This window comes from Oryx dammah, unplaced genomic scaffold (genome assembly GCF_014754425.2).
Source record: "Oryx dammah isolate SB20612 unplaced genomic scaffold, SCBI_Odam_1.1 HiC_scaffold_24, whole genome shotgun sequence".
Classification (NCBI taxonomy): domain Eukaryota; kingdom Metazoa; phylum Chordata; class Mammalia; order Artiodactyla; family Bovidae; genus Oryx; species Oryx dammah.
The window spans coordinates 13556783-13575760 of record NW_024070208.1 but is presented as its reverse complement, the minus strand read 5'-3'; the positions used below and the strand labels follow the sequence as shown (position 1 = coordinate 13575760).

Below are 18978 nucleotides of genomic sequence, written 5' to 3'. Positions count from 1 at the left end.
AGAGCCCCGCTCTTGGCTTGGAGAGCGGGTGGCTTTCTTGCTGAGAGTTTGAGATCGCCTTGCAAAAACCAAAGAAGCTTTCCTGCTGACACGTACACAGAGCCCAAAAGAACCAACATCTGAGTCAGACATGTTGGTGGTACATTTATTTTCATTCAGACTTTAAGCATTTATATCGCACCGTGAGTGCTTTATTTTAGGCATTAAAAAAAGAGAGTGCTGAAGATGCTGCTTCCTAAGTGCAATAAGCCAGGAAGAAATACCAGCAAACAGCTTCAAGGCTGCTTACCTTTGCCCTTGTTCTCTGTCTCCATGTGTTTGCTTCAAGTCAGGCTGGAATAAAAATGCCAATTAAAGGTTTCTGGAAAATCTCCTGATAACTGATTACTCCTAAGCCTTCTGAGAGAGAATGGAGAGAAGGGCATTTTCAGATGTGCACTGTTAAAAATCTCCGCTTTTCTTCTGATGCCTCGGTGACCAAGGAGATGAAGTCCCATTTCTTCCTTTCCAAAAAAGCAGCAGAACATCTTCCTGTAGGCCTCCAGAAACCACGTCAGTCATTCGAATAGGTTCCCTAGGAGGACGCGTACAGTAGCGCTGCAGCGCATTAAAGCAAGTGAAAATACATCACTCTCGAATAATCATTAGTATAACATCATTTAGCTGGCGGCAACTTGCAAACACTGCAGGGTTTAAATTAATAGCAATACAACGAGGAAATGAAATCATTTATTATTCTTAAGAACCAATTTTATACATTTTATGCCTATGAAACTGCTTTCTAATCTTATTATTTAAAAAGAATGGCCAAGGCCCATTTATTTTTTTTGCCAGCCATCAAGTTTCATAAAATATTGGCCTCAAACTGGTTTCAGTAAATTCGTTAGAATTACGTGCTCCTTCTGTTTTTTTTCTTGTTGGAAGTTTTCTGAACTGTAGCTTCAGATAAATCAGGGTTAACAGGATGATATGCACTTAATAGATATACTTGCTTATTCATTTGGGTTTTTGTTTTGTTTCTTTTTTTCTTTAAACCTGCAGTTGAAGGGTACCAAGGAGTTGGTCGAGACCAATGGCCACAGCCACGAGGACACAAATGTAGGTACCCCGAATCTGATATTTGCTTTTCGTGCTTGGTTGATTCAATGCTCATGAGAAGGTGGCACTTTTTAACACAAAGGAAGTCAGAAAGCCTACCTCTCAGTAGCTTATCAAGATGACCAAATGCGTGGTTTGGCAATAAAATAGGGTAGGTACTATTAGCGTAGGTTACCAAATGTCAGCGTAGAAGTACTTGAGCTAATCTCTGTCGTAAAAGTTCCAATCTCAATGAATTCATTCGAGCCCTTTATGTCTTCAAAGCTGTAAACTGATGTGGTGTTGGGATGGGAAATGGAATGAGACCCAGCAGGATAATAAGTTGTGAATTGCATGTGTGTCTGTTAGGTTTGCTTGGCAGTGAAGATGGTAGTGAAATGATTGTGATAGCCATCAGAGTGAAATGTTTGCTGTGCTGAAGAGGGTTCAAAGCAAACTCCTTCTCCCAGAAAAACCCCTAAATGTGTACCTCCCTCTGTCTCTGACCCAGATCAGTAACATGGTGCATCCTTACTCTTGAGAGAGGCTAATGGTACCCGATCCCACTTGGCACCCAGCTTCTTCTCCCTATTAGTCAAGTACTCTCTTTACCTTGTAAGTTCTTTAGTCTCAGATGAAACAGTACACCGTGTAGATCATTGTCTCTCCACATGTTTGATGATTTTGTTTGTGCCTTCTCTGAAATCTCTTTGATGTCTGTCTGTATCTGACTGGCCTCATCACAGAACATGCTTACTGAGCAGTTCTTTTCACGTAACACAGAGTCAGACATGGTAATGAATGCCTGATTAAGCTGGAGCTGGGAGAAATTACACGTCTCGTGTTCACTCTTGTTTTAATTATACACAGCAGAGAGCCTGACATTCGGAGTACCAAAGAATCCCTCTTGATAACTTGTTACTGCCAAACAGATGTTTGACATATGATGCTTATGAGAACCTACTGTGTGCGTGGGGCTCTGCTCAGTGCAGGAAGGGTGGTTACAAAGAAATATAAGGCTTGCCATCTGCCCTCAAAAAGCTACAACAAAAGACTGATGAGCTAAGGAACACGTGGGCAGGCAACACACAAGATGAGACACATGGACAGGAAGGTGAGGTGGATGTGATGACATGTGGTTTGAAATCTGGACTTCACTGCTTACTTGCTATGTCAGCTCACCCTGTTCCTAAACCCCTCCAAGCTTCATTTGCGAAATTATCTACAAAGCCTACCTCAGAAAGCCATAATGATATAATAAGCTAAGGCACATGGGAACCTTAAGATGCCGTTGTTATCCGTAATGGATAATCAAGAACGACCTCCTGGAAAGTTAGGGAAGGAAGCCATTCACCTGGAGCTCTCCACAGGCAACAGTGAGGCCTAAGCAGCGTTTGTCTTCACCCTCCAGTGTTTGATTACTCCATCTCTACCCAAAACCCCTTTTTCAGGATCCTGTCTTCCAGGGACACATTGCTGCTCTGTTTCAAAATTTTTGCGTGCACCGCTCCCGCCCTCCCCAGAGTCAGCCCCTCCATGCCTTTCAAGGAAGCTGCTGTCTAATCCAATAAGCCAGGCAAAGTGGCAATGTGCCTCAGCCTCCTGATCTGTAAAATGGGGTGATAGCACCTCCCTCTCCTTCCTTAAGGTTTACTGTGGGAAGCAAATGGGATACTTGATATGGAACCACTAAGTAATTGCGAGGTTCTAACTGCGTAGGATGTTGTTAAGATTATGAACTCATCTGCTGATGGAATTAAATTGGATGATGCATGGAAAGATAGGCCTGACACAATGTCTAGTCTGTAAGCTCTTTCTTACGAAATGTCTAAAGACATTTACTATTGAATGGAAAAAGTGAAAAGAGATCATCTTTAAGGTCTGATGTCCTCTCTAAAGGAAAGTTTTAATGTTTAAAAATACCTCTCTAGGTACTTCCCTGGCAGTCCAGTGGTTAAGACTGCGCTTCCAATACAGGGGGTACATGTTTGATCCCTGCTCAGGGAATTAAGATCCCACATGCCATGAGGCATGGCCAAAAAATAAAAAATTATGAAAAAAAATTTTTTTAAACCTCTCTAGAATCCATGACACATGCTTTGTAATCAACCACCATTGAGAGATGTTATTTGCACAGGCCGAGTAGGAGGGAGGAGCAGGACCTTGCCAGGAGGAGGCAGAGGGGGAGAGATTTGCAAACTGATGGAGCCTGGTAGCAATAGCTTGTCTTCTCTGTCACTGGGCAGAGGGCTAGGCTGGTTTCTGTAACCATAAAAATCACCTGTTTATTCAGGTGCTTCCCTGTAGGTGGATTGTTCCCTTGCCTTTCTCTTTTCTGCCATGCACCTCTTTCAGGCTGTGGTGCAAGATGAGAAACAAAAAGTAGTTATTTGGGCCCCACATTCAGAGCACTAGCAAAATAGTTTAAGATTTTCTTTTTTTAATATCTGTGTGTCATCTGAAGTTTTCACCCTGTGGTCAGACTGAGAAGGTTTGCATATACTTTGATCACTGACTAGCCATGTGACCAGAACCAGTGGTTTGACCTCTTAGAACTTCACCTTCCTCATCTAGAAGTGACCTATGCAAAACGCTCTATATAAACACCCGGCCCAGAGTACCTTCTCAACAGGTATCAATTCCCTTTTCATGCATCAGTATCAGCAGTATTTAATACAGTAGGCAGTGCTTTGACACACTGAATTTTAATGCAGATCATGAAGTTTAAAGCTTCTGGCCCAGAGGTTATTGACCTGAGGCATATAGATTTTTTTTTCAACCATCATTATTCACATACAAGGACAAGAACTTTGTACATTTATCATTTATTAATAATATATAGTGGACTGGCACTGGCTTTGCTGGGTATCCTTGTGAGATTAACAGTTGGTTCCTAAAACAATATATTTTATTAGAAAAGGAGCTTTGTATGAAACTGGAAAATTACAGAAAAGAATACAAAGGTAGGTAGTGAGGCTTCCCTGGTGGCTCAGTGGGAAAGAATCCGCCTGCCAAGCAGGAAACGGGGGTTCAGTCTGTGGGTTGGGAAGATCCCCTGGAGAAGGAGATGGCAACCCACTTCTGTATTCTTGTCTGGGAAATCCCATGGACAGAGGAGCCTGGTGGACTGCAGTCCAGGGGGTCGAAAAAGAGTTGGACACGAGAGAGTGACCACACAATGCACAGAGGTAGAGAAAAAGATCTCATTACTCAGAAATAGTCACTCTCAGGATTTTATTTTCGACCAGAGGGGGAAAACCATTAAGAAAAAGAAGAAATAAATATGATTTCATAGTGTCTTCTGTTTTATACCTTTCTGATTTCTCATTATACCATGAATATTTTTCATGTCAACAAATGTTCCTCAAAAGCATGGTTCTTAATGGCTGTAGAATGGAGACGTGAACTAATTGAACTGCATGCCTCATGTGTTAGGCTTTTAACTTCTCATTTTTTTTAACATTATAAAAAATGCCGTGATTTACATGCCCATAAATCTTGGTCTGCATTGCTCCTGTTTGTTTCTGGAGGATTCTGTACATTAAGAGCTGTGTTGCAAAGTCTGGCAGGGAGATTCGGACCTCATGGAACTGCTGGGCATTCAGAATGTTAGGGTGGGAGCTTCCCTGGTGGCTCAGGGGTAAAGAATCTGCCTGCCAATGTGAGAGACGTGGGTTCAGTCCCTGGTCCGGGAAGATCCCACGTACTACAGGGCAACTAAGCACCACAACTATTGAGCCTGTGCTCCAGGACCCAGGAGCTGCAATTGCTGAGGCCCTGGCAGCCTGGAGCCCGCACACCACAACTGGAGAGTAGCCCCCCACCTTGCCGCAACTGGGTAGCAATGAAGACCCAGCACAGCCAAAACTAACTAAATAAATAACATTATTTTTTTTTAATAGAAAGAATATTAGCTTGGCAGGTGCACACAGATCATATCCATCAGTCATCCTAAAGGGATACGCTCAAAGATACGTGGAATCTTAACGATTTAATAACTCGCTGGCCAGTTTAACCTGAAGAGCCAAGCTTGTGGGGCACTGGCTGCATGAAGAGTCAGCAGTCACATACTCTTCTGTCGTTCTCGTGTCTTCTGGAGCAACGACAGTATCTGACCGACACCTCTTTCAGTATTCTTGAAGTCCCCAAGCAGAGGCACCCTTGCAAAGCCCACCCTTGTCCCACGCACAAGACCTTCTGTAGGCTCGTGCCCACAAGAGAAAAGATTCTGACAACTAATCTACAAGCATTAGCGCCAGAAACAGATCGATTGGCAAGGCCTTTTCTCTAAGAGGACTGTGTTTGGGATTTGAAATAGGTTTTTCCTTGTATTTGAAACTGGATTTGTATAAGTACACCGAAGTTTAAAACTAGCCTTTAGCACAGATCCTTTAGAGATTTCAGTTATTCCAGAACCAATTTTCTTTCCTAAAAGCCCAAGCTATGATTTTTTTTTTTTCCTCTCAGCTCTCTCTTAATTCCTAGGATTGCTGAATAACTAACCTGGTCCCAGCTCGTTATATGTAACAGATATTAAAATCTCACTTTAAAAATGGAATCTCAAATTATTACTATTTATTGAATTAAAAGAATTTAATATCTGTCCTCATCTAGCATCTTTTTTAACAACCTTCCTCCCAAATGCCTCCCAGAGGTATCCCGTCACCAGCTATGATCCTTACATACATAGGTTTGGTAGAAGGAAAGAGAGAGAAAAAGGCTTCGAATAAAGTGGCTACTTAAGCCAGCAATGTATACAGAACAATTTATTCTCAAGGTGTTCCATGAATTTTGTTTTTGTTTGGCCACACCACACAACTTGTGGGATCTCGGTCGAACCTGCGCCCCCTACTTTGGATGCACAAGGTCTTAACCACTGGACAGCCAGGGGAGTCCCTTCCCATGAATTTTTTTCTCCTCCCACTTTGTGTCTGCTCCAGCCAAGCTGCTGCTCCCAACCTCTGTTTGCCTACTTCAGGCTCACACACTGGAGATAGAGAAATCATTGGCAATCTGCAAAGAGTTTGAATTTGTGGTGTTGAAGGTTACCACCATCGAGTGGAATACCTTTCCCATCCCAAAAAATAAAAAACACAAAAGAGAAAAGATTTTTCAGCTTTTCACATTGCGTCTACAAGAAAGTGAATCCTCAATGTGTCCAGGTAAAGATGTGAGGTGTGCATGAAAGAGCTGCTGTGTGAAGGACGTTCTTCAGGTTTGCATGTTGCAGCAGACAGCCACTGTTCACCAGGTATTCTAATGGTATGTACTGCATGGCGGGAGTTCTGGTAGTGCTGAGTCCTGGGCCTGGGTTCAGGGAGTGCTCTCATTGTTCAGGTGCATAAGCACGAGAGAGAGAAAGCATGCATACTGATGTATTAAACAAGGGAAAAGAGAAAAAACACACGGAAAACTGGGACCCTAGTCTCAAAGGGCAGAGACAACTCAGGCTCTGCCCTTTCCTCCCATAACAACTTCCTGCCCGCTCTTGGGGGACCCTGCTCTTGAACTGGAAGAGGAGTAGAGAAGACAGGAAGGAACCCCTCCACCCCGTTCCACAGGCTTCGCAGGCGGGAGCTGGGGTACCAGCCCAGGGAGCGTGTGCCTGGCAGACCCCAGTGGTGAGACTGCAGACAGACATCACGGTCCTTCCAGCGCCTGCGTGTCCTTCTTCTCACCCTGCGCTGTACAGAGTCCCTCAGTTTGCGTTCCAACACAGGCTTCCATCCCTTAAAAAAAAATTATTATAGTGTAGTTCGTTTACTGACATTGTGTTAGTTTCAGGACTGCAAAAACTGATTCAGTTATCCATATACATGTCTTCATTCTCTTTTAGATTCTTTTCACATATTGCTAAGTCACTTCAGTCGTGTTGCACTCTGTGCGACCCCATAGACGGCAGCCCACCAGGCTCTCCCGTCCCTGGGATTCTCCAGGCAAGAACACTGGAGTCGGTTGCCATTTCCTTCTCCAATGCATGCATGCATGCTAAATCGCTTCAGTCATGTCTGACTCTGTGCGACCCTATGGACAGCAGCCCACCAGGCTCCTCTGTCCACAGGATTTTCTAGGCAAGAATACTGGAGTGGGTTGCCATTTCCTTTTCACATATAGGTCATCAGAAAACATTGAGTAGAGTTCCCTGTACTATATAGTAGATCCTTGTTGGTTATCCATCTTATATATGGTGGTATGTACATTCACAGCTCCCCAGCGGGGTCAGTGGTAAAAGAATCTGCCTGCCAGTGCAGGAGATGCTGGCAACAAGGGTTTGATCCCTGGGTTGGAAAGATCCCCTGGAGGAGGAGATGGCAACCCACTCCAGGATTCTTGCCTGGAGAATCCCATGGACAGAGGAGCCTGGAGGGCTACAGTCCATGGGGTTGCAAAAGAGTCAGACTCGACTGAGTGTGCGCATGATGTATGTTCATCCTGAGCTCCTGATTTATACCCACCATGTTTTCCCTTTGATAACCCATAAGTTTGTTTTCAATATCTGTAAGTCTGTTTCTGTTTTGTAAATAAGTTTTTTAAAGAAAAAATCATTTTTTAAAGAAAAAATTAGATTCCCCATGAGTGATCATATTATGTCTGTCTTTGTCTGACTTCACCTTCCACCCTTTTTTGACTCAGTAAATCAAGTATTCATTGAAGGAGGCAGGAGAGTGTGGAGGTTAGGAGCAGAGCTGGGTGCCAAGCAGCCTCGCTTTAGTCCTGGTTCTGTCATTTACTGTCTGGTAGACCCTGAGCCATGCATGGCGCCCTGAAGTGCCATTTAATTCACATGGAAAATGAAGGTACTGATCGCAGCTACCTTGCAGAGTTCCTGTGAGCAGTGCTGAGCAGTGCTGATGTGGCCAGGAAGTACTGGCTATTAGTACTGCCCCATCCTTCCACACGCCAGGTGCGATGCTGGGTTCTGGAGATCCATCGGTGACTGCTATAGACCTGGTTCCTGCCCTGCTTGGAGCTGATGCTGTCATCATACCCTGCTCTTACCAAAACTCACTTTCTCTCTGTCTCATTCCATCAAGACTCACTCTCTACCTTCAGGTCGATTGTCCTTGTTCAGTCGCTCATTCATGTCTCTTTGTGACCCCATGGACTGCAGCACGCCAGGCTTCCCTGTCCTTTACCTTCTCCTGGAACTTCCTTAAACTCACATCCATTGAGTCGGTGATGCCATCCAACCATCTCGTCATCTGTCGCCCCCCCTCTCCTCCTGCCTTCAGGTTGATATCACAGTGCAAATAGCGAACGGGCTTGAGGGAGCTAGTTGGCATGTTTTCATAAACTCTCTGGAGATAACACCTTTCTTGGAAGGATTGGGTCCATGGGGAGGAGACTCTGGTAGGCATAGGGCACCATGCATGAGTATATAGGGGACTTTGAAACCCCTGAAAAGCTCAACTGGAAAATCAGTAGCCACTTTGTCTTCCTTCAGGGAGAGATGGGCCCACAGCTATAGCTGCCTGAGGTCACCCTTGCTCTGTACACACGTGCATGCTAAGTTGCTTCATTTATGTCTGACTCTTTGCAACTCTATGAACCACAGCCCACCAGACCCCTCTGTCCATGGCATTCTCCAGGCAAGAATACCGGAGTGGGTTGCCAGGCCCTTCCTCCAGGGGCTCTTCCCGACCCAGGGATCAAACCCGCATCTCTCATGTCTCCTGCATTGGCAGATGGGTTCTTTACCACTGGCACCACTGGGAAGCCTAATATTTCCTTTATCCTACAAGATATGTCCCTGTTCACATATTAAATGTTCACAGCCAAAATCCAGCCTCTTCCTCCAGTCACAGCCTCTGTAACGTTGCTTTTCTTCTGCTGCTGCTAACTTCCCCACTGCAACCCGCCTCTACTCTCCTGCCCGCATGCAGCTAGTTGGTGATGTTTTGTTTTGGTGAATTAGCTTTCTGCCGTGCCATTTGCTGTGAAATCCAAAATTCCTTCTGAAAAAACCTACACCCATCCCAACCCAGCCCTCTTGGAAAGAATTGATGGTGAGAGGAGACTCTATTTGTACACCCACTCCCCAACACCTGCAGAGCTCCAGGGAAGGATGAGAAAGGGAGCTTCTGTCAGGATAGACCGAAGCTGACTTCAGGGTTTGCACTTTTGTTTCTGGCAAACGCTCAAGAGGTCTCCTTACCAGGAGCCTTCCTGCCAAGTATGCCCTGCATTTCTGCAGATGGAGCTGGTGCTGCACTTGGTCCTTTTTGTCAGGGACAGGAGCTCTGAAGACCTGCCTGGCCATTAGAGGATTTGGAGCATGTAATAGGATTGTTGTTGGTGGTGGTCAGTCATTAGGTCGTGTCTGACTCTTTGCAACCCCCTGGATTGCAACACACGCCAGGCCTCCCTGTCCCTCACTATCTCCCAGAGTTTGCCCAAGTTCATGTCCATTGAATCAGTGATGCCATCCAACCATCTCATCCTCTGCCACCTTCTCCTTTCGCCTTCAATCTTTCCCAGCATCAGAGTCTTTTCCAATGAGTCAGCTCTAATAAGATTGGCACATGTTTAATAAAGCTGACAGGTTGGATTTGGAGAAGTGAAAACACCTTTTCCCCCAGGTCAAGTTAGAAACAGCCAAAGGAGACATAAATTTCAGTACTGAGTGAAATGGTCTTACACAGACATGATAGTTTTATACCTAATGCCAAGATCTGAAACCAAAGTTTTCCGTTTTGGAAACGAATACTCTTCCCCCAAAAGGTTAATGATAATCCTTTTTTTTTTTCTTTTTTTAAACTTTATTTTATTTTACTTTACAATACTGTATTGGTTTTGCCATACATCAGCATGAATCCGCCACGGGTGTACATGTGTTCCCAATCCTGAACTGCCCCCCACCTTCCTCCTCATACCATCTCTCTGGGTCATCCCAGTACACCAGCCCCAAGCATCCTGTATCCTGCATCGAACCTAGACTGGCGATTCATTTCTTATATGTTATTATACATGTTTCAATGCCATTCTCCCAAATCATGTGATAGAAGCAAAAGCAATTGTTTAGAATGAAAGATTAGTAAGTTTTTTTTTTCCATTCTCCCAAATCATCCCACCCTCTCCCTCTCCCACAGAGTCCAAAAGTCTGTTCTTTACACCTGTGTCTCTTTTGCTGTCTCGCATACAGGGTCATCATTACCATCTTTCTAAATTCCATATTTATGTGTTAGTATACTGTATTGGTGTTTTTCTTCTGGCTTACTTCACTCTGTATAATCGGCTCCAGTTTCATCCACCTCATTAGAACTGATTCAAATGTATTCTTTTTAATGGCTGAGTAATACTCCATTGTGTATATGTACCACAGCTTTCTTATCCATTCATCTGCTGATGGACATCTAGGTTGCTTCCATATCCTGGCTATTATAAACAGTGCTGCGATGAACATTGGGGTACACGTGTCTCTTTCAATTCTGGTTTCCTCGGTATGTATGCCCAGCAGTGGGATTGCTGGGTCATAACACAGTTCTATTTCCAGTTTTTTAAGGAATCTCCACACTGTTCTCCATAGTGGCTGTACTAGTTTGCATTCCCACCAACAGTGTAAGAAGGTTCCCTTTTCGCCACACCCTCTCCAGCATTTATTGCTTATAGACTTTTGGATCGCAGCCATTCTGACTGGTGTGAAATGGTACCTCATTGTGGTCTTGATTTGCATTTCTCTGAAAGATTTGCATCTCTCTGAAAGATTAATAACTTTTATAGATCCAATACACACACACACATACACACAAACGTTCTTAACTTAAAAGAGTATTTCTTTTTGTGGAAAATGTGGAAAGTGCAAGAAAATACAGAGAATACAACCACCTGCAATCTTACGACTCAGAAATGAGTGTTCACACTTCTTTGGGTTTCCTTCAGCTTTGTCCATGTACACACATACACACTTTTACCAGATTTACAGTTTACCATATGGGCAGTTTTACAGCCTACATTTATTTTTCATTGTGAATCATGAGCATTCCCCCATGTTATCAAATATTTTCTTAATATGACATGTCTATGTTTTTAATTTATTATACTTTTTATTGGAGGACAATTGCTTTACAACGCGGTGTTGGTTTTTGCTATACATCAACATGAGTCAGCCATGGGTATACACAGGCCCCCTCCCTCGTGAGCCTCCCTCCCTCCTCCCTCCCCTCTAGGTTGTCACGGAGCGCCAGTTTTGAGTTCCCTGAGTCACACAGCACTTCCCACTGGCTGTGTATTTTGCACATGGTGATACACACCTTTCAGCGCTGCTCTCTCAGCTCGTCCCCCCTCCTTCCCCACTGTGTCCGCAAGTCTGCTCCCTGTGCCTGCGTCTCCACTGCTTCCCTGCAGATAGGTTCATCAGCATCATCTTCTTCAGTGCAGTTCAGTCACTCGGTCATGTCCGACGCTTTTCAGCCTCATGGACTGCAGGTCTCCCTGTCCTTCACCAGCTCCCAGAGCTTACTCAAACTCATGTCCATCAAGTCAGTGATGCCATCCAGCCATCTCATCCTCTGTCATCCCCTTCTCCTGCCTTCAATCTTTCCCAGCATCAGGGTCTTTCAAATAAGTCAGTTCTTTGCATCAGGTGGCCAAACTCAGCTTCAGCATCAGTCCTTCCAATGAACACCCAGGACTGATCTCCTTTGGATGGACTGGTTGGATCTCCTTGCAGTCCAAGGGACTCTCAAGAGTCTTCTCCAACAGCACAGTTCAAAAGCATCGATTCTTTGGCGCTCATCTTTCTTTATAGTCCAACTCTCATATCCATACATGACAACTGGAAAAACCATAGCCTTGACTAGATGGACCTTTGTTGGCAAAATAATGTCTCTGCTTTCTAGAGACATCTAGATTCCATATATATGCATTAACACATGACACTTGATTTTCTCTTTCTGACTTTTAATGACTGCTTAAATACTTTATGCATAGGTGTCCTGTGTCCTGTAGGTTATTTAATGTGTCTGCCGTGGGACTTTAAAATGTTTTTTGTCTTTGCTGTCATAGATAGTGTGCAGTGACTAGTCTTTAACAATGCATTAGTTAATTCGTCCACCATTTAAGCACTTTTGAAGTGGGGAAACTTTTCCACTTAATTGGGATTTAGTGATAGATCCCTTATGATTATACAGTACAAGTGACAAATAGATTCAAGGGATTAGATCTGATAGACAGAGTGCCTGAAGAACTATGGACAGAGGTTCATGACATTGTATAGGAGGCAGTGATCAAGACCATCTCCAAGAAAAAGAAATGCAGAAAGGCAAAATGGTTGTCTGAGGAGGCCTTGAAAATAGCTATGAAAAGAAGAGAAGAGAAGCAAAAGGCAAAAGAGAAAAGGAAAGATATATCCATTTGTATGGAGAGTTCCAAACAACCCAAACAATAGCAAGGAGAGATAAGAAAGCCTTCCTCAGTGATCAGTGCAAATGAATAGAGGAAAACAGTAGAATAGGAAAGACTGGAGATCTCTTCAAGAAAATTAGAGATACCAAGGGAACATGACATGCCAAGATGGGTACAATAAAGGACAGAAATGGTATGGACCTAACAGAAGCAGAATATATTAAGAGTTGGCAAGAATACACAGAAGAACTCTACAAAAAAGATCTTCATGACCCAGATAATCACGATGGTGTGCTCACTCACCTAGAGCCAGACATCCTGGAATGTTAAGTCAAGTGGGCCTTAGAAAGCATCACTATGAACAAAGCTAGTGGAGTTGATGGAATTCCAGTTGAGCTATTTCAAATCATAAAAGATGATGCTGTGAAAGTGCTGCACTCAATATGCCAGCAAATTCGGAAAACTCAACAGTGGCCACAGGACTGGAAAAGGTCAATTTTCATTCCAATCCCAAAGAAGGGCAGTGCCAAAGAATGTTCAAACTACTGCACAATTGCACCCATATCACATGCTAGCAAAAGAATGCTCAAAATTCTCCAAGCCAGGCTTCAACAGTAGGTGAACCATGAACTTCCAGATGTTCAAGCTGGATTTAGAAAAGGCAGAGGAATCAGATAGCAAATTGCCAATATTCACTGGATCATTGAAAAAGCAAGAGAGTTCCAGAAAAACATTGACTTCTGCTTTTTTGACTATGCCAAAGCCTTTGACTGTGTGGATAACAACAAACTGTGGAAAATTCTGAAAGAGATGGGAATACCAGACCACCTTACCTGTCTCCTGAGAAATCTATATGAAGGTCAAGAAGCAACAGTTAGAACTGGACATGGAACAACAGACTTGTTCCAAATCGGGAAAGGAGTATGTCAAGGCTGTATATTGTCACCCTGCTTATTTATCTTATATGCAGAGTACATCATGAGAAATGCTGGACTGGATGAAGTACAAACTGGAATCAAGATTGCCAGAAGAAATATCAATAACGTCAGATATGCAGATGACACCACCCTTATGGCAGAAAGTGAAGAAGAACTAAAGAGCCTCTTGATGAAAGTGAAAGTGGACAGTGAAAAAGTTGGCTTAAAATTCAGCATTCAGAAAACTAAGATCATGGTATCTGGTCCCATCACTTCATGGCAAATAGATGAGGAAACAGTAAAAACAGTGGCTGACTTTATTTTGGGGGGGCTCCAAAATCACTGCAGATGGTGACTGCAGCCATGAAATTTAAAGACGCTTACTCCTTGGAAGGGAAGTTATGACCAACCCAGACAGCATATTAAAAAGCAGAGACATTACTTTGTCAACAAAGGTCCATCTAGTCAAGGCTGTGGTTTTTCCAGTAGTCATGTATGGATGTGAGAGTTGGTCTATAAAGAAAGCTGAGCACCAAAAAAAAAAAAAAAAAAAGAAAGAAAAAGAAAGCTGAGCACCAAAGAACTGATGCTTTTGAACTGTGGTGTTAGGGAAGACTCGAGAGTCCCAAGGAGATCCAACCAGTCCATCCTACAGGAAATCATTGGAATATTCATTGGAAGGAATGATGTTGAAGCTGAAACACCAATACTTTGGCCACCTGATGCAAAGAGCTGACTTATTGGAAAAGACCCTGATGCTGGGAAAGATTGAAGGCAGGAGGAGAAGGGATCTACAGAGGCTGAGATGGTTAGATGGCATCACCGACTCAATGGACATGAGCTTGAGTAAACTCCAGGAACTGGTGATGGACAGGGAGGCCTGGCGTGCTGCAGTCCATGTGGTCGCAAAGAGTCGGACATGACTGAACTGAACTGATAGAGGAAGATCCACTGATTCTTTATTTTTTAAAACTTTTCATTTTGTATTGGAGTATAGCTGATTAACAATGTTGGAATACTTTCAAGTGGACAGCAAAGGGACTCAGCCATATATATATACATGTATCCTATCTCCCCAAACTCCTCTCAGATTCTTTAAAAAGATTAAAGCTGATCACCTCCGTGGTAAGTGATGAAGTAAACAATAGATAATAATATCTGGATGTTACCACATCAAGGGATTTCCACGGTGGCTCAGCAGTAAAGAATCTGCCTGCAACAGGAGATGCAGAAGATACGAGTTAGATCCCTGGATGGGGAAGAACCTCTGGAGGAGGGCATGGCAGCCCACTCACTATTCTTGCCTGGAGAATCTCATGAACAGAGGAGCCTGGTGGGCTACAGTGCTTGGGGTTGCACGGTAGTGGGACTTCCCTGATGTAGCTAGAAAGACACAGTTACCACAGAGAGTGGGTACTGAGTGCTTAACTGGAAAGGGAAAGAGCTCCCAAGAATGTCTGCATTCTGGGACTTCCCTGGTGATCCAGTGGTTAAGACTCTGCACTTCCAATGCCGGGGGCGTGGGCTCGATCCCTGGTCAGTCAGGGAACTAAGATCCCACATACTGTGCAGTGTGTCCCCCAAGAAAGGCATGAAAAAAGGAGCCTGCATTCTGAAGATACAGGTAAATGGGATAGCCTTCATAAATGATTTAGAAGAACAGGCGGAGACATGTTATCAGAGCAATTTGTGCTGTGAACTAGAGGTCCATCTTCCTGGTGGCCTGGGGAGGCAGAGTCTGTTCTCTTTGTGGACCTCAGACCCAGACCACCCCTGTACAAACGAGGCTAGTCCACTGTCTCAGGAGGATACAGGCAGTTGAGAAGAAAGTTCAAGTAAAAGGATGAAAAGAGTTCCAAGCCCAAATAGAAAATTCACTTTTCTTTTCTAAGATGGCCCAGCAGATACATGGAAACTCCAAACCGTCAGCAAGAGACACAGACAGAAATACACAGACCGGAGTTGAGTGCAGGCAGGATAATTTTGAAGTGTAATAAACCCAGAGAGTACAGTCCCTTTCTCCCAGGAGGTCTTGCTTAGCCCTGTGGGTGTGCTGCTCAGAACAGAACAGAAAGAAGGCTGAGGAGCATTTATGAAAAAAGCCAGGGGCCCAGAAGGTGGACGGCAGCAGTTTGTTCTGGGGCCTCTGGAAGATGGTAGGGGAACGTGGGGCACGTTCTTCTCTGAGGCTGCTTCTGTTCCTGCTGGCACATCACTGGGATCAGTGACTCTGAAAACGCCGGGGAACAGGGGTTCACCAGGGGGTGAGCATCCTCTCTTGTTAGTTCTTTGTGTTTCTTGGGAGCCGTAGGGCTTCCTAGACTTTTTTCTTTTCTTTTTTAATCTTTGACCGTACTGGCTGTTCATTGCTGTGTGCAGACTTTCTCTAGTTGCAGCGAGCAGGGGCTCCTCTCTGGTTGCGGTACGGGGGCTTCTCTTGATGCAGAACGCTTGGCCTGTGGGCTTCTGTATTTGCGGCCCGTGGGCTCAGTAGCTGCAGCCCCCGGACTCTGAAGCACAAGCTCAGTAGTCGTGGCCCACGGGCTTAGTTACCACCACAGGCAGGATCCTCCCAGACCAGGGATCAAACATGGGTCCTCGCCTGCATGGCGAGGCGGATCCATAACCCCTGGACAACTGGGGAAGCCCTGTTGTTTTTAGAATATTAAATGTCCTGCAGTGATTTCTGCAGTCCTCATTTCTTCCCACCACGGGGACCAGGAGAAAGGAAAGTAAGAGATGCTTCTTCCTAGGCTGGGGCCAGCGTCGCCCGATTCACCCATGACACTGGTCTGGTCAAGGATTTCCCGCTTGGTGCTTCCTGGGGTCTCAAGAGGTTTCTAGAACTCTGTGCAGGGCAGTCAGCCTCTCTCTCTCCACACACACTGCTCATCTCCAGACCTCATCCATCACAGTGCCACATAACTCATTAGACTGTGGCGTTTCTTCGAGGAAATGTGTAGGAAAGTGACAAAGAAGAAAAGTAGGTGGAAAGAAGAAAAAAGGGGGAGGCGGGGCAGAACAGATCGCTGCAGGAAGAGTTTTTCCAAGTTTCCATCACTTTTTGCGGCCGCCAGTGCTTGTAAAGCCACAGGCAGAACAGCAAGGGCTGTCAACCATCATACCCATCCCTGCCAACTCAAGTTGGCCAAACTGCCTTCACCAAAGGTATACGTCGTCATACAAATATGCCCACATCATGGAAGCTTTACCCCAAAATAAATCTATCCTGGAATTCCAGGCCAAAAAAAAAAAAAAACCCAGATGCTGCAGCTGTAATCCTGGCAGACTTCCTGGAAGGGGCTGTAAAGGTCAGACTTGGAAATTTCAGGCGACCTGCCAGCAAGTGAAGTGCATTCCAGTCCTTCAGCCTCACAAGCCCTTCTTGTTCTGATAGAGGCTCCTCTTCCCTCCTGCCCCTGTTGAGGGCCTGACAGGTGAGAATCGCGCCCCCAGCCATGAGTTCACGCCAAATGCAGCACCCTCTCCCTCCTTCCTGGCCTGCCCACCCCGCCCAGAGGGACACCCGGCTGCCCTGCACTCCCAGGCACCAGACATCCTGTCTGTAGCTACCTGGAATGGGGCACCACAACCACACCTTCAGGAAGGCTGCACACCTCCTGCTCGTGGCTTTAAACCTGACTTAGGATCTCACAAAATTTCAGAACTTCTGCCCGCCAACCTCTGCGTCGCCCTCCTCCATGTCTTCCCGATTCAGGCAGAGCAGACTGTTGAGCTGGGAAGGAAAGCTTCCATCCACTCCTGCTGATGGGAGAGGCCTTCACATTTTACATTCTCTCTAGAAAGACCCACAGCCTCAGAACACTTAATAGGTTTTGTCTGTCATTGTTGTTTTAAGATTTCTGTTCCTTTTTTTTCCCCCGAAGAAAATCCTCTAAGCCGCAGGCTTTCCAGCCCTGAAACTGCCCTTGTAGGAGAGATTTGTGGCCGTGATGCTCAGCATCACCGTCATTTTTATTGTTAGGTCAGCTTCCCCGTGAGATCTCGGAGTGCCTTTCTTTGTCTGGACAGTTTCCAAACTGTTCAGTGTATGCTCATAAGCTGCTTATGTTCATGAGACTTTCAGAATCTGCACAATTTCTTTCCATGCCAGCTTTGAGAAGGAGGACTTAAAGCTAGGGCAGAGGTCTGCAAGCATGACCTGTGTAAAGCCCCCACACCTGTGCAGGTGTAATTCCCTGCTCCTGTCACCACATGTATACACACACAGACACGTGCACACAAGTATGGCGTGTCGCACTGCTGCAAGCTTGGGTATGGTTCCTGCATATTTTACATAGCAATTCTCAGGTTGGTCCCCTTGGTCAGAACAGAAATAACTATTGGCCTGCTACTGGGAGTAACTGTTGACCTGGTCTCCTAAATAAATGACTTTAGTCAACAGGTCAAAGTTCAGTTCAGTCGCTCAGTCGTGTCCAACTCTTTGCGAACCCATGAACCGCAGCACGCCAGGCCTCCCTGTCCGTCACCAACTGCCGGAGTTCACCCAAACCCATATCCATTGAGTCGGTGATGCCATCCAACCATCTCATCCTCTGTCGTCCCCTTCTCCTCCTGCCCTCAATCTTTCCCAGCACCATTCACTAAAACTCTAAATAGGTAGACTTTTTAAATTGATAATTCAGGTTTCCTCTATCTTTCATGTCATGCTTTGGGTCTGCAATACAAATTCTACTGTGTTTAAGCCCAGCTGAGTTCCCACTTCTTGGGATCAGCCCAAGTTAATGACCATCTTCTTATTCCCACAGAATTTATCATTGTCTCAAACATTCTGAACAACCCAGATATGATAGGCTCCACAACTCAGGTTTAAGTGCCTTAAGGGCCCATAATATGTAGGTATGTGTTCCAGAACCTAACATAGTGATGAGCCTATGTACATAGGCACATCTGTAATATAATACATTTATAATACTTACTAATTGATGGACATAATTCAGACAGCTCTGAGAATCTCTTTGGCCTGATTAGGTGATTCCTTCTGTATATTATCTGCAGCTGATCTCAAAGATTAAGCACATTTCGTTGCAGTTCAGTGTAAGATGCATACAGAAGTCTTGCCAGAGGTGAAAGTTAGAACTGAAGTAGCCGGGATTGCTCGTCCAGCTTTCTTATTTTACAGATTTGATTTGGTGTAAGTTTTCTTGCCTGATGGTTAGCACCTCTGTGAATTTTATACTCTTTAAGGCAGTGCTACTCAAACTTTAGTTAAGCAACAGAATCAAAAGGAGAGCAGACTTCTTAAAGCACAGGTTGTTGGGCCCCCCTTAGAGACTGGGAAGGTTTGGGCTGAGGTCTGAGAACTTGCACTTGATTAAGCTCCCAGTGCCATCAATCTACAGGCCACACTTGAGTAATTACTGCCTACTGTCCAGTCCAGATTAAGCTGCTATGGGCTTCCACAGCCCCTAAAGCCAGCGCTTGTCATAGTTACATCACATGTGTTTTAATATATTTTACGTGCCTGTCCATCCTCTAGACTCTTAAGTTCTTTCAGAGCAGGAAACACTATTAGCCATCTTTGAATCTTATCTAGCATAAAACCAGCCATATAGTACATACTCAATACGTATTTGATGGATAAGAGTGGTGGAGGTTCAGTGAATTGGATTATACTGAA

The 18978-nt window shown here is 44.7% G+C and overlaps 1 protein-coding gene across 2 annotated transcripts in view; it reads left to right on the top strand.

Annotated features, from left to right (window-relative positions):
* Positions 1–18978, top strand: part of ENOX1 (ecto-NOX disulfide-thiol exchanger 1) — a 662416-nt gene that overhangs the window by 590558 nt on the left and 52880 nt on the right. For both annotated transcript variants that reach the window (XM_040267197.1, XM_040267198.1), the window contains one exon: positions 1042–1098. In XM_040267197.1, the coding sequence (XP_040123131.1) occupies positions 1042–1098 (57 nt within the window). The remainder of the gene's footprint in view (positions 1–1041; positions 1099–18978) is intronic.